Source organism: Belonocnema kinseyi, chromosome 8 (genome assembly GCF_010883055.1).
Source record: "Belonocnema kinseyi isolate 2016_QV_RU_SX_M_011 chromosome 8, B_treatae_v1, whole genome shotgun sequence".
NCBI lineage: Eukaryota > Metazoa > Arthropoda > Insecta > Hymenoptera > Cynipidae > Belonocnema > Belonocnema kinseyi.
This window is the reverse complement of record NC_046664.1, coordinates 80839988-80856652: the sequence shown is the minus strand read 5'-3', so window position 1 is coordinate 80856652 and position 16665 is coordinate 80839988. Positions and strand designations below refer to the sequence as shown.

At 26.4% G+C, this 16665-nt stretch overlaps 1 protein-coding gene across 6 annotated transcripts in view; it reads right to left on the bottom strand.

Moving 5' to 3' along the window:
* The window catches only part of LOC117177905 (muscle M-line assembly protein unc-89-like), a 58857-nt gene that overhangs the window by 25556 nt on the left and 16636 nt on the right, over nucleotides 1-16665 (bottom strand). For 5 of the 6 annotated variants that reach the window (XM_033368989.1, XM_033368987.1, XM_033368985.1 and 2 more), the window contains exons 3-5: nucleotides 16190-16307; nucleotides 12776-12805; nucleotides 1964-4169 (exon numbers count right to left, since the gene is read on the bottom strand). In XM_033368989.1, the coding sequence (XP_033224880.1) occupies nucleotides 1964-4169; nucleotides 12776-12805; nucleotides 16190-16307 (2354 nt within the window). The remainder of the gene's footprint in view (nucleotides 1-1963; nucleotides 4170-12775; nucleotides 12806-16189; nucleotides 16308-16665) is intronic. The other variant, XM_033368988.1, reaches the window with a different exon arrangement.

The following is a 16665-nucleotide window of genomic DNA, read 5'->3' as shown; positions in this document are numbered from 1 at the left end:
AATTGAAAAAGATCAAAATATAACTATTTATTCAAAAATAGCTTGAATTGAACAGTGGTCTGGAATAGGAATTTATTGCTCAAAATCGCCCACAGGTTGTATTTCTTAAATGATTCAAGTTTTTTTTTTCTTTTAGAAATGCTCAGCAATTAATTTTTAAGAGAATTTTGGTTTGCTTTTTTAAAATTTTTTCACAGTGCAACAATATATAATAATAAACAATATATAATAAATATAATAATAAATATATAATAAATAAAGAATAATTTATATGATTATTATAAACAATTTTTTAAACCAAACTATAATTGATTTTTTTTACATGCAAAAAGGACGGTTTTCCACAGAAATTATCCGACAATAAACTAACAGTGATTCCAAAATTGGATATGGGACATTAAATAACAATTTGCGTAATTGTTAATAACAATTTAAAAAAAATGCGTGACAATCTGCGGTTGGTCGTAGAAAAAAGTTATTTTTTCTTCAATCATTTTTGTGATAAAAAAGATTCAGAACTCGAATAATTTTTAGATTCGAATTGTTCTATTAGTTCATCGAGTTCTTGATCAAGTTCAACTTCAACTTTTTCCCATTCAGGCTTCAAGGATGCAATAAAAAGATTTGAGGACTCAAGGAGTTTGTGAATTAGGTCGTAAAAAAAATAAATCATAGTTTTGTTAAAAAAATTGTTTATAACAATCATGTAAATTATTCTTTATTTAATTTTGTTGGTTAGTCACCGCAATAAATGTCACTCTAATAATTATTGAAGAAAAAAGAACATTTTTTTCTACGAGGAAACGGCCGATTAGGAGACTTGTTTAATTAAACTGTTATAAAAAAACTATATTGTTGATGTTTGATAAAGCTTAAAGTATATAAATGGCTTTAAAGACAATTGTGAATCACTTTTGTTCAGAAAAATCAATTCAGCTATGAGAAAAACTCGTTTATAAAGAATTTGTTTATAGAAATGGTTTATAATAATTAAGTTAAATATTATTACAATTAATTGTGTTCTATGAATGCATGTGCAATAATTTCGGCTAAAAGTGAGTTTCTATCTGTATTTTTTCATGAGATAAAAATTCACAAAGCTAAAATGGTCAATTTTGTCACTATATTTGTTTATATACTACCTTGATCAAAAAGTTCCCGGCATCATCACCGTGTGGCGCTCCCTGCTGTCCGATTCACATTTTTTCGTTTCTGTAGGTTGTCATACTTTTTAACAATATTTCCTGCGAATTTCAGCTTTCTAGCTTGTCATTTGTAAATGTAACGCAATTTTGAGTGCATCTGTTTTTTTGCAAATTTCGATTTTTGCAATGGATTTAATGACAATGCACCGTTGCACAATGCCATTATTATCCGTGAGTTTCTCACCAAAAACTCAAATAATACAATTCCGCAGCCATCAAATTCGCCAGATTTAGTTCCCTGTGACTTTTTTTTCTTCGGTCGACTGAAAAAACCACTACGTGGAACGCGTTTTAGCAGCCGATCGGAGATAATACAAAAATCGAAAAGGGCACTGATGGGCATACCGAAAATTGAGTATCAAAAATGTTTTGCGAGCTGGATAAAGCTCTGGCATAAGTGCGTGGCAGTCGATGGGAATTACTTTGAAGGGGACCACATCAATATTACAGAATAAACTTATATTTTTAATTTTAAAAACAAAATCCGGGAACTTTTTGACCAAGGTAGTATTGTTCCTCCGTGAAAAAAAATGAATAAAAAAAGCAAACCACAATTCTCTTAAAAATTAATTGCTGAGCATTTCTAAAAAAAAAATTTTAATCGGTTAAGAAATGCGACCTGTGGGCGATTATAAACAGTAAATTCCTATTCCAGACCACTACAAATTTGTAAAATTTTCAGTCAAAAAATAAATTTTTCTTTAACTTTTCTCGTTCAACTCAATGAAAAATGGATTAATAATAAATCGGATACTCACTCATTAACAACTCCTTTAAATGCTGATTGTAACAGCCTGGCAGATTGCATTGGAACAGTTCTATTCAATCTCTCGGCTCGTCTTCGGCTAAGTTCAGCTCGCAAATCACCCTCTTCATCAGCAGCAGCAGGTCCAGCAGAACCCGCACCAACACCCGCAGCCGTCGAGTCTTCAACAAAAGTTTCAGCCTCACTCGATCCCTCCACCAGCAGCACCGTCTTCTTCTCCACTTTCCTCTTCTTGCACTTCTTCTCCTTGACAATTCTCTCGGCAACAAGTGGCGCCACCACCTCACTCCCCTTCAACCTTCCCACCTGATAAATCTCCTTATCCTTCTTCTTCTTCCTCTTCTGCTTCTCCTGGCTCAAAGTCACCGGCTGCTCCTCAAACGAGACATCTGTTGATGAAATTGTCTCAATTTCCGGCTGCTTCTGCTGCTCCTCCTCCTCCCCCATCTCGTCCTCCAACTCACCAAACTCATAAGATGCGTCTAGACCCAAGTCATCACCATCCTCATCATCATCATCTTCTTCAATGTATTCCGGTCCACTGTCCACTTTTCTACCTTTCATCAGCTCCGACTCCTTCTCCACCGGAGGAACTTCCGGCTTTTTCAACTCCGCCTTCACTTCCTTCCGAATCTCCAATTTCACTATTTCCGGCTTCTTCGACTCCTCCTTCTTATTGCTCAACTTGATCTTTTTATTCGCATTGATCGGATCAATCGGCGTTTGAGATTCAAACTTGCGTCTTCTTGCTTCCAGAATGGGATCTGGATTGGGTTCTGGCTCCTTCGCTGCTGCTGCTGCTGCCTCCTGAGGCTTCTCACTGACAACAATCTTCGGCTTGGCCTTCACTTCCGGCGACTTGCTCTTCCGCAGTGTCAAAAGATTCTGCGGCGAAGTGCTCCTCCGCTTCTCGGGAGTGATCGACTTGGCACGTTTTCTCGCTCCGTCTTTTGGCGACCATCGCGGAGACCAGGCTCGCTTTGGCGATGCTCGAGGTGATCGCCTCGGCGATGACCAGGGCGATCTTCGCGGCGATGCTCGGGGCGAACGATAACGCGGCGAAACTACTCTCCTCGGCGAGATTCTCGGCGATCTGAGCCGCGGCGATAGACGCGATCGGGGACTTCTCGAGCGTGACACTCGTCTTCGGGGCGATCGGGGACTCCTTGAGCGTGGCGACCTGGACCTCAGTCTGGGCGAGTACCTTGGTGAGTATCTTGGCGACCTTGAACGCAATCTTCGGGGAGGAGATCTCAAGAGTCGGGGCGATCTCGATCTCGAGCGAGACCTCGACCTCATTCTTGGCGAGCAGCGACGTGGCGGCGACAATCTCGGGGATCTTCCTCGGGGTGAGAGTTTTCTGAGCGGCAGGGGCGATCGTCGCATTGGCGATCGATTTGGCGACCTTCTGGGCGACATTCGGGGCGAACGCGGACGAGGAGAGAGTCTTGGTGAACGAGGCGAGTATCTCGGCGGTGGTGATCTGTACCTGGGCATTTCTCGCAGTGGCTTCTTCAACATTCTCGAGGGCGATCTTCTCGGCGATCTTCGTGGCGACGCTTTTCTCCAGGGTCGGGGTTTCGGCGACAAAGATCTCCGCCTGAAATTTGGCCGAGGAGAGACGGGTCTTTCAGATTTCACAACAACGGGAGCTGGTTTTGCGGGGACTTCACAATTTTTCTCCTTCTCGACTGGCTCCTCTTTCTTCTTTTCCTCTGGTTTCTTCTTTTCCTCGGGTTTCTTTTTCTCCTCCGGTTTTTTTTTATCCTCCGGCTTTTTCTTTTCCTCGGGCTTCTTCTTTTCCTCGGGCTTTGACTTCTTTTGTTCTCGCACCTTTTTAAACTCAATTTTCTCCCGCCTGATGGGTTTTCTCTCGGTGACATCTATTTTGTCGTCCTTGATCTCCCGTTCCATCTCATCCATCAGACGATCAAGACTGACTTCTTCTTCCAAGTCAGCCATGAGAAGGACATCGTCATCGTCGTCGTTGAGAAGTCGATCTTCCTCCTCCTCTTCGGCGGTTCGCACTTTCGGACTGTCCTCAACATCACTCTCATTATCCTTGTCGGTTAAGATTTCATCATTTTCTGCTAACTCCTTTTCCTCGGTTTTCACTTCCACTTTGACGTCGATCTCTTTACCGTCGTCGTCCTCTGAACCACTTGCATTGTCATCATAACGTTCAAATTTCGATCCGTCTGAAAAGGATCAATTTTAATACTTCGTTCACCTGGGATGAACTTTCCAAAATATAAGCGAGCATACCAAAAATATTGGCCAACATTATTTTTTTTAAATATGCCCGCCGCGCGGGTACTTGGAAGTCAGTTACCAAAGTAATATCAAAATAAATAAATCGAAAACTGTGATTTAAACTTCTGAGGAATTACAGCCAAAAATTGTAAATGAAATTTTTTTCGTTTTCTTTTCAAAGAAAATTCTCAAATCACCGAAGGCTTTAAACTTATGGATCTCTTAAAAAACCAAATTTACTTGGTTAAAAATTCATCTCTGTGGTTGAAAATTTAACTATTTTACAAAGTCATTCTATTTTTGGTTAAAAATTGATATTTACAAAATGAAAATTTAATTATCTAGTTTATTTTTGGTTGAAAATCTAACTGTTCTGCTGGAAAATTCAACTATTCTAGTTGAAAATTAACTTTTTTATTGAAAATTAATCTATTTTGTTGGAAACTGAAATGTTTTGTCGAAATATTAACTATTTTGTTGAAAATACAACTGTTAAGATAAAAAATTAAACTATTTTCATAAAAAATTTAACTATTTGGATGAAAATTCATGAATATAGTAAAAATTCCATCTTTTTTGAAAAATCATCGCTGGTTGAAAATTTAACGGTTTCGTCACAATTTCGTTCATTTTGGTTAAAAATTAATTTTTTTAAACTAAAATTTAACTGATCCAGTCAAAACACAAAATCATATACCTAATTTCGCTAATTTAAATAATGTCCTCAATTTTGAAAAATAAATCAAAGCCAAAGTTTTTAGTAAAATTGTTTACTTTTAGTAAAAATCTTTAAAAACTAAATTGAAGAATCAATCAGTGGATTTAAAAATGTTCAAAATTATCTACATCATTTTAAGCAATTTTTAATCCTAAATCCATCTCAGAATTGGTTCAAAATTAAAAATTCCTTGTTCAAATCCGAAAACTTATGGATATCTTAAAAAACCAAATTTGCATATTTTTAAAAATTATCCAACTTTTAAAACTTTCGTCTAATTAAGAAATTTCATGATAATAGTTTCGAAAAACATATACTTTATATCTAGTAGAAATTTGGATTGATATTTCTTATTTCAATCAAATTTAAAAAAACAAACAACAAGTTAAATTTTCCCTTTAGAAATGGACTTTTATCAATTATAGAGTTCAAAGATTGAGATTAAATTCCAAAAATATAAATCCACGTTAACATTTTCAATACTCTAAATTAAAGAATCAAGCAATGAACTTTAAAAATTTTCAAAATTATATTTTTCAAGTAATTTTAAGCTAGACAAATTAAAAAATAAATTTTTTTTTTAATTAACAAGTTTTTGAATTAGTACTTAAATTATTTTCATTTTAAATATGTTAGGCATCCTTCAAAAACTTAAAAAAATTATTTCAAAACATTGAAAAATCTAGAAGTGGTTTCATATTTTTCCAAATTTAAAATCATTGTTGAAATTTTTTCGACACGTTTAAATATATTTGTAAATTAATTGAATTTTTCCTATAAGTTTTGGAAAATTCTACAAATTAAAAAAATCCTTAAAATTTGAATTTATAAATAACAATAGGAACATTTATTATTTGTAGAAAAAATTAGAGTAATTTTAAGAGATATTTAGAAGTTTTAAAAATATGAACATTAAAATTAGAACCTGAAATGATTTCAAATCATTTACACGAAGTTTATGACCCGAAAAAATTGGGCTATTCGTAACGTAATTATGGTATAAATACCCACAGCCAAATCTAAAACAAAATGCAGATTTTTGCAGATTTCAACGAAAAAATTTAGAAACTCTTTAAGAATTGTGAAAGGCTTGAAAAGAACAAAAACATTTTCTTAAAATTCCTCGGAAAATTGAAAATGATTTTTCATTTTGAAAAACTATTGTAACAGAAAATTTAAAAGGACTTTAAGAGAATTTAAAAATGATCAAAACAAAACCTGGAAGGTTTTAAGGATTTTTTATCAATTTGTAGAATTTTCCGAAAGTTGTAGGAAAAATTCGGTTTATTCAAAAATGCATTTAGAAATTCTAATAAAAAATGTTCATACACTTCTTTTCAATTACTTGAAGACATTTCAAGTTTTTAATTAATTTTTGAATCTTTTCAAAACTTCTACATATCTCTTAAAATTACTCAAATTTTTTCTAGAAATAATAAGTGCTCAATTGTTATTTATACGTCCAAATTTAACAATTTCACTTATAAATTAAACCCTTTTTAAATAGAACAATTAAAATTGTAACACTAAAAGTTTAAAAGTTCTTCGAAAATCTAAAGATTCAAAGCTTTCTATGTAAAACAATTCAGTTTCAAATTGTTTACTTTTACATATATTTGTGTTCAATTTACTCGTCTTAAATGAACAGTGAAATTTTTAATGGCTAAGTAAACTAATCAAAATACTATATTACTAAATTTATTTATTCAATTTACTATAAAAAATAATATAAAGGAAGACCTGAAACTTTGAATTAAAAATATTTTATTGATGAATCATTAAAATTGTTACTCTTCGGAAAACTTAGACGCGTGACATTTTCAAAATTCTCTTATTTTTCTTTGGTTAATTTTTCATTTCAAATCAATAATATTCAAATACCAACAATTTGATCTTATCCTATTTTTACCATAGAATGTTTTATAAGCGGAATAAAACAGTGTTTCATATACAAATTAAAAATTTTCAAATGAAATAATTTATTTCAAGCAAACAAAAATTTTTTTCTACCATAAAAGATAACTCTTTAACAAAATACTAAAATTTTCAACAAAATAATTGGATTTTTAATATAATAGTTAAATATTCAACCTAAAAAGACAAATTATCAAGGAAACAGTGTCACAGTTTATATTTTAATTAAAAAAAAAGAGAATTTTATACAACAAAAGAAAAGAATTTTAAAACCAAAAAGACGAATTTCCAACAAATAAAGATTTTTTTCTTAAAAAATATATAAAAGTTTATCTAAATTATTGAACCTTCAAAGCAAAAGACAAATTTTCTTTATAAAAATTCAATTTTTAAACAAAAAATATGATTGTTCAACAAAAAGTTAAATTTCCACGAAATTGATGCATTTTTACGCAAAAAAAGGAAATTTCAAACTAAAAAATAATCTTTTTTACAAAAAAAAACGCGATTTTTTAACTAAAAAATAGAAATCTAAAAAATGGAAAAGTTCTATTTTCAGTTCAAAAATGAATTCTAAACAAAAAAAAAAGAAGTATTTTCTACTAAACAGTTAAATTTTCAACCAGTCATAAAAGTTGCAGTTTCATAAAAAAAATGAAATTTCTTTTATAACAGATGAAGTTTTTATTAAAAAAAAAAATTTTCAAAAAAATAGTTAAAGTTTTGGTTAAAAAAGATTTTAGTTGAGTTTTCATGATCAAACTATGCATTTTTAAACAAGAAAGAATTTTCTACCAAAAAAAAATTCAATTTTCAATCCAAAAAAACGAATTTTTAACCAAAAAGGATGACTTTTTAACAAAATTGTTGATTACAATGATTTTATTACAAAAAAAGTTGAGTTTTCATCCAAAAAAGATTCCAGTTAACTCAGTAACATCAAAAATTGAATTTTTGTAACAAAAAATAAGTTTCTACGAAAAAAATTTAATTTTCAATCCAAAAAGACGAATTTTTTCAACCAAAAAGGATAAATTTTCAACAAAATAGTTAAATTATCCACCAAATAGTTGCATTTTTATCCAAAAAATATCAATTGTGTAGTAAAACAGATGAATTTGTAATAAAAAACTAATTTTTTGTTTATAAGTGGTACTTTCATTCAGAAAATACTTCAGTTCATTTTTCAACACCAAAATATAAATTTTAAACATAAAGTGAATTTTCTACGAAAATGACATGAAAACGGCACCTTTTTGGTTAAAAATCATTCTTCTTTGCTTGATTATTCAACTAATTTGTTCAAAAGATTTGATTGAAAATTTAATTATTTTATTGAAAATTAATCTTTTTTATTTGAAAATTCAACTACTTAAGCAAAAGTTAAACTAGATTGTTTAAAAATTTATTTTTTGATGAAAGGATCATGTTCTTTGTTGAAAAAAAAAGTTTTCAGTGGAAAAATACTTCTTTTTGTTTGTTTAAAATTCATTTTTTAACAGAAAATCTAACTTTTCAATTTCTTAAGATTGATATTTTCTAGTTGAAAATTAGCGTTTTTTGGTAAAAGCAATAATTTTTTAGTTTATAATTTTATTTTTGTTTGGCAAAAATGCATCAGTTTTGTGGAAAATTATTTTTTTGCTGAAGTCTTATTTTTTGTTTAAAAATTCAATTTTTGTAGAGAAAATTTGTCTTCTGGCTTAAAGGTTCAATAATTAAAAATGGCGGCTTTTAAACAAAAATTCAATTATTTTGTTAAAAAGCCGCCATCTTTTATAGCAGAAGACATTTTTTTGTTTAAATTAATAAATTTTCAAATTTTACATATGTGTTCGAATAATAATAATAATATTATTAATGTTTTTTCTATCATAAAAGATTTCTTTTTAAAAAAAGACTTCAATTTTCAATAAATTAATTAAATTTTTAACATAGTACTTGAATTTTTAACCTAAATAGTTTAATTCCCAACAAAAAAGTGTCATAGTTTATATTTAAATAAAAAAAGATGAAATTTATTTTTAAAAAAATAATAATTTTAAGAAAAAAAATTTGAATTTTCAACAAATAAAAATTTTTCACTCAAGAAAAAAATAAAATGTTATTTAAATTGTTGTATCTTTAAGCCAAAAGATGTATTTCCTCTACAAAAATTGAATTTTTATACAAAAAATATGACTTTTCAGTAAAAAAATTAATTTTCGACGAAACTGATGACACTTTACCCAACAAAAATGAAATTTCAATCCACGAAAACGATTGTTAAAAAAAGGAGAATTTTCAACTAAAAAAGAGCAATCTTAAACAAATTAATTTTAACCAAAAAGACTTTTCCACTAAACAGTCAAATTTCCAACCAAAGACAAAAGCCTTCAATGAAAAAGAAAAAAAATTTCAACAATGCAGTTTAAGTTTGCCCCAAGTTATCAAATTTTCACTTAAAAAATATTAAATTTCAACAAAATAGTTCAATCTTCAACCAAAGAGATGAATTTTCAACTAAAAATATAAATCTTCAAGGAAAAACGATTTTTTAACAAAGTGATTTAACTAGATCTTTTAAAATAAATAGTTGAATTTTAACCAAAAAGTTGCATTTTCATTAAAAAAAATTATATTGCTACTAAAAAACGAAGAATTTTTAAAGCAAAATGATAATTTTTCAAAAAATACTTGAATTTTATTATTAAATATATTTAATTTGAGTTTTCACGTTAAAAAAATAAATTTTTAAACAAAAAATAAGTTTCTACGAAAAAATTAAATTTCTAAACACAAAGGATGACTTTTTAACAAAATTGCTCAATGCTTTTAAAACAGATGAATTCTTATTTAAAATTTTTTTTAAATCTAGACGAATTTGTAACCAAAAAGGATGACTTTTTAACAAAATTTTTTCATTCTCTACCAAAGAGTCACATTTTTAACAAAGAAAGACGAAACTTCTCTTAAAACAACTAAATTTTTAATTTAAAAAATATATTTAAAAATTTCAAAAAAAAAAAAATAGTGGAATTTTGCCCCAAAAAGAATTTTAGTTCTCTTTAGAACATCAAAATATAAATTTTAAATAAAAAGTAAATTTTCTACGAATTTTTATCAAAGAAATGTAAAATTTATTTTAAAGCAGGTGAATTTTAAAATTAAAAATAAAAACTTTCAAACAATAATTGATTATTCAAACGAAGAGTTGCATTTTTATATAAGAAATATAAAATTTCTCTTTACTTAAACATAATTAATTAAATTGAACTGATTAATGAAAAAAACCTTTAAAATATAGTAAAATCTTGATCCCAAGATTCCAGTTCACTTTCCAACGCCAAAATAAGAATTGTAAACAATATGCTAATTTTCTACTAAATAATCTAATTTTTAACCAAAAAGTATAACTTTTTAACAAAATTGTTTGCATTTTTGTCCAAGAAAGATGGAAATTCTACTAAAACAGGTGAGTCTTTAAATGAAAAAGACGATTTCCAACAACAAAAAAAAGCTGAATATTCATCCAAAGAGATTTCAATTTCACAAAAATACGAATTTTCAACAAAAAGTTAATTTTCAAGGAAATAGTTGAATTTTCAACAAAACAGTTACAGTTTTAACCAAGAAAGGTTCAATATTTCTTCTGATAAACATGAATTTTTAACTCAAAATGACAAATTTTCAGGCATAATATTTTTCATTCAAAATAGATTTCAGCTGACGTATCAGCAAAAAAAATATATAAGTTTTACACAAAAGGTTACTATTCTATGAGAAGAGTTGAATTTTTATCACGAAGAGGCGAATTTTTAACAAGCCAGTTTAATTTACAATCATAAAAGGATGTCTTTTTAAGAAAATTGTTAAATTTGCAACCAAATAATAAAATTTATAACTAAAAAGCCAATATTTACATATGTCAGAGGATTTAAAAACATTGGCAACGCTTTCAAATGAATTTAAAATAAGTTTTAAAATATATTTAAAGATTGCAAGCAATATTTCCCTGAATTCAAACGATTTTAAAGGACTTAAGAAATTTCCAGGATTTTAACCGACTTAAGATATTTAAAAATATTCCCACGGATCTTGAAGATGGCAAATTTTAAAGGATTTCAAAGATTCCAAAAAATCTCAGAAGATTTGGAAATTGATGCTGTTTGAAAATAAACAGAAAAAAAGAAAGAATAAAAGTAACTATTACTAATTATTAAAAAAAGAGAAAGAGTCATAAAAATATGTAGTTTAATGTGAATAAAATTTAATTTTCAGATACATTTTGAAAGCAGTTCAAAATTTATATTTCTATGATTTATTTTGCTGATACTTTTGATTTTATTATTTGTTAAAATTAAAAAAAAATTAATGATTGAACTGTATAAATTTATATATGACATTCGGGTAAATTTAAATAAATATATACATTGTATTAAATAATATTAAATCCATTTTCTCATTTATCAGTCTTGGCATTGACTTTTTTTTATTAATTCTTCTGATCATGTATATGTTTTAAATATTTTTGTCATCGAGGTCTTAAATATATTTTTTTTTCATTAGCTACATTAATAATTTTAACGATATTTTTTTTAAATTTTAACAAATAATAAAATTAATAATATCAGCAAAATAAATCATAAAAATATTGGAAATGGTGATCTACCATTTCGCCACCTGGTATCGAAAACTGAAGTTAGAAAGAGTAGGTAGAATTTTAAAGATGTATTTTAATTTTTGCATAAAAGTATTTTTACGATTGTTTTGTGCATTATAGAACAATAATTTAATACAAAAGAACAAAATATTCATAAAAAAATAGTTTCAGATAGACTTTCCATCTTATACAATGAAAAAACACATTTTTGTCAAACGGCTTTAAAAAAAAAACAAGCAATTATTTAATTATTTCATGTAGGTTTCAAAGCGTTGCAACCTTAAATAAACATTTAATTAATTTATGTAACGACAAATTTGATCGAAATTATGCAAAGAATACCAATAATAGACGACTGAAATCAAAATACGAATTCTAACCTAACTTTTATATTAGACTTTCAATAGTAAATATTTCATGTATAAATTAATAAAATTTTACTTTGAGTTCATTTTCGCTTGAAAATAAATCCATTTAATTTTACAATCTTTTAAAACTGACCATAAATAGCAAAATCTTTTTTTTTTTAATATTTATGTAAAAAATGTGTTTTTTCACTGTATAATATGTAAATTCTATCTAAGAACCTTTGTTTCCGATAAATGCTTATTTTTTGTATCCAATAAATATTTTAAACTCCACAAAAAAAAGTTAAAACAATTTTATGCAACATTTAAAATGCATCTTTAAAATCGTACCTATTCATTCTAGTTCGATTTTTGTCACCAGGTGGCGTATCGCAGTTTAACCATTCCCAATAAAGTTCGAACTACTTTCAAAATGTATCCCAAAATTAAATTGTATTCATATTAAACTACATATTACTTAAATCAAAACCATCGAATTAAATAAAATTCGAGCGAATTTAGACAATTTTAAGGGAAATAATTGATAAATATTGAAGGGAATTGAAAGAACTTAGATTTTAATCAAAGGAATTTAAAAAATTCAATAAAATTCAAAAATCTTTTTGCTTTTTATTTTAATGTATCGAAACAAGTAATTGAAGGGAACAAATTGAGACAAATTCAAGAGAATTCAAATAATTTGATTAAATTCCAAAGAATTCAGGGCGAGTTTAAAAGAATAAATTTGAAAAAAAATACAAAATTGATTGAATTCAGTAGAGTTTAGAAGAATTCACGTGAATTTTAATGTTTTAAAATTATTTTTACTGATTCGAATATATTGTCAGGATTCTCAAGACATTCGGAAAGATTCCAACGAATTTGAAAGATTTCAATTAATTTTAAATAATGGAGAGTTTTGTCACTTACCAGAATGTGCGATATGTTCGGGTCCGAGTTCTGAGGAAATTTAAATTTAATGAATGAAAAATATCGTTTTTTATAAGAATTATTAATAAAAGTTTATAGTTCATTTATTAAATAAAATAAAATCGTAAGTCATCCAGTTTGAAAAGAAAAAATGTAATAATTTAATTATTGCTCAGTTTTCCTTCAGTAGTTTTGAATTTTACAAAAATAAAATTATTGTCTACTGAAAAAAAATGCAAAGTACGTGTTTTAATAACATTCGCTATTTTCAATACCAAAAAGTCGAATTGTCAACTAATAAAGATAAGTTTTAAAAAAATCATATCGTTCAACTTTCAAACAAAAAGATGAGTCTTCAAACAAGAAGAAAAGAAAATTTTTCATTCTAATACATAAATTTCCAACTAAATATTTAAAGTCCTAACTAAAAAAGGCAAATTTTCTACTAAAAGAAAAAGAATTTTCAGCCAAATTGTTAGACTTCAACTAAAAAAAAAAAATTTACCCATAAATGAAAGTGAAAATTCCAGATAAAAAAAAATTAATTTTCAAAAATATAATTCAATTTGTAACAAAATAAGTGAATTGTGAACTAAAAAAGAAAACATTTCGACCCAAAATGGAATAATTAATTTTAAAACAAATAAGCGATTTTTTTAATATAATAGTTAAATTTTCAACCATAGTAATTAATTTCCAACTAAAGTAATTAATCTTCAACCAAAAAATTACTTTAAAAAAATTAATATTAAATAAAAAAACAGTTGAATTTAAACAAAAAAGATCAGTTTTAAATATAATATTCAATTTCGAATGTCAAAAATCAATGTTCAACAACAAAAAATCCAATTTTCAATAAAATAGTCCACTTTTCACCAAAAGAAATGAATTTGCAACTAAAAAAATTAATTTGTGACAAAAAATAAAATAGTTCAATTTTCAGTTAAAAAAATTATTTTATATTAAAAAAAAGGAGGAGATTTTAACAAATTAATTAAATTTTTTAAGAAAATTAAAGAATTTTAAATTAAATTTAAATAAATTTTCATCCAAAGAAGTGAATTTGCAACTAAAAATATTAATTTGTGACAAAAAATGAAATAGTTCAATTTTCAGTTAAAAAAATGATTTTAAACTCAAAAAAAAGAGGAGATTTTAACAAAATACTTAAATTTTGAACCAAAATTAAAGAATTTTAAATGAAAATAAAAAAAATTAGAAAAAAAAAATTTCATCGTAAGAAGTTAATTTGCAACGAAAAAAATACATTTGTGACAAAAAATGAAATAGTTTAATTTTCAGTTAAGAAATATAATTTTGAACCAACAAAGGAGATTTAAATAATAAAATACTTAAATTTTCAACAAAAACTAATGAATGGGTAAACAAAAAGAATAATTCGCTGAGTCATTTTTTCAAACAAATAGTTGAATTTTCAACCGAAAAATGATTTTTTAATCAAACAGATTAATTCGTATTCATAATGATTAATTTTCAACAAAAAATAAAATTTTTAATATAATAGATGAATTTTCATCGGAAGCAGTGAATTTGCAACTAAAAAACTAAATTTGTAACAAAAAATGAAATAGTTCAATTTTCAATTTAAAAAATTATTTTGTATTAAAAAAAAGAGGAGATTTTTACAAACGAATTAAATTTTTTAAGAAAATTAAAGAATTTTACATTTTTATTCAAAAATAAAAGGAGATTTTAACAAAATACTGAAATTTTTTAACAAAATTAAAGAGTTTTAAATGACAATAAACCAAATTTTCATCGAAAAAGTTAATTTGTAACAAACAAAAAAAAATACATTTTTGACAGAAAATGAAATCGTTTAATTTGCACTTAAAAAAATCATTTTTAACTAAGAAAAAAGAGGAGATTTTAACAAAATTCTTAAATTTTTAACTAAAAATAATGAATTTTAATTTAAATTTAAACAAATTTTCATGGAAAGATGTGAATTTGCAACTAAAAAAATTAATTTGTGACAAAAAATGAAATAGTTCAATTTTCAATTTTAAAAATAATATTGAGCCCAAAAAGAGGAGATTTTAAGAAAATACTTAAAATTTTAAACAAAATTAAAAAATTTTAAATTAGAATGAAACAGATTTTCATCGAAAAAAGTGAATTTTCAACTAAAAAAATTAATTTGTGACAAAAAAAGGAAATCGTTTAATTTTCAGTTAAAAAATATAATTTTGAACGAAAAAAGGAGATTTAAAAAAAATACTTAAATTTTTAACAAAAGCTAATGAATTGGTAAACAAAAAGAATAATTCGCTGAGTCATTTTTTCAAAAACAAATAGTTGAATTTTCAACTAAAAAAAATCAATTTTCAAGAAAATAAAAACGATTTTGAAAAAAAAATAGTTGAATTTTCAACGAAAAATATTTTAAATTAGAAGCTGTTCAATTTAACCAAAAAGGACAAATTTTCAACAAATCATGTAAATCTTTCAAATAAAAAAGAGCAGTCAAATCAAACTGTAGAATTTTCAAGCGAAAAGTACGAATTTTCTACAAATCAGTGGATTTTACAAACTACAAAAATAAATTTTCAAACTACAAAAATCAATTTTCAATTAACAAAATTAATTTTCTACAACACCATGAATTTTCAATTTAAAAAAAAATGGATTTTCAAACCAAAAGGATGAAGAGTCTATCCGAAATAATAAATTTGCAATAAAACAGTCTCCATCGAAAAATTGCATTTTTAACCAGGAAATTATATTTTTTAAAGAAAATTTTTCACTACGAAAGATAGTTTAGTAAAGGAAATTTGTTATAAACCAAATTGTGAAATTTTCAAGCCTTTTTGGCTTGAAAATTACACACAAAATTTCAAAAAATTCCACAAAAATTTCACAAAACAGTTGGTTTTTCAATTAGAAATTTTTTTTAGCCAAAAAAAAAAAATAAAACATTTAAAAACATATAATTTTAAACGTTCTTTTATCAAACAATAATATTTATATCTGTGAAATTCAGAACTATGCAAGTAATTTACATTTTCAGAGAACTCGGACCCGAACTTATTTTTAGAGATTTCACATTTCACGGAATTTTTAATGACTTTAACCAATTTTTAGAGATTTATAAAATTTTCATATTTAAATAACAAATTTGCATATTTAATAAAAAATATTACACAATAAAAAATAAATAAAACAAATGATATAATTCATGATGGGGACATGATATAATGTGTATAATAGTATAAAAAGAAATTGAAACAGCCAAAACAGGTGATAATTAGAATATTTGAAAACAAAAAAAAAATTAGAAAGATGAAAATTCGTAACAAAAATGATTATAAAATTTAAAAAATTCAGTTAAAACCCTGATAAACATTTTTTATGTAAATTATAATTGCTCATGCCATGAAAAGTATAACATACCTGAGGAACTTTGACTTTTTTGTGTATCAATGTTCTCTTTCGAAGCAGATGTGGCAGGTACCTCTACAACCGGAACTATTTCTATCAAGTTTGGGTTTCGGTAATTTTTTTGGCCATACTGTAAAATATAAATAAAAAATGGTATTACAAATTCACAGTAATCCTAAAGATTTCGAAAATATTTATTTTTTCAACTTGAAAATTTTTAAACTAATATATTTTTTTAAATTCTGCAAAATAAAATAATAAAATAAACTGGAATCTTCCAGAAAATAACTTTAAACTTTCCTAATAATCTAGAAAATATTGGTTGATTTTCTAAGAACCTTTCCAAATTCATAAAATGCTTCTTTTTTCCAAAATCGTAAAAAATCTACATTTTTCTCCAAATTTTTATAATTATCAAATTTAACTTTTTTAAATATCTGCACGTTCTAAGTGTCCTTTAAAATTTTTCGAATTTTTCTAGAACTTTT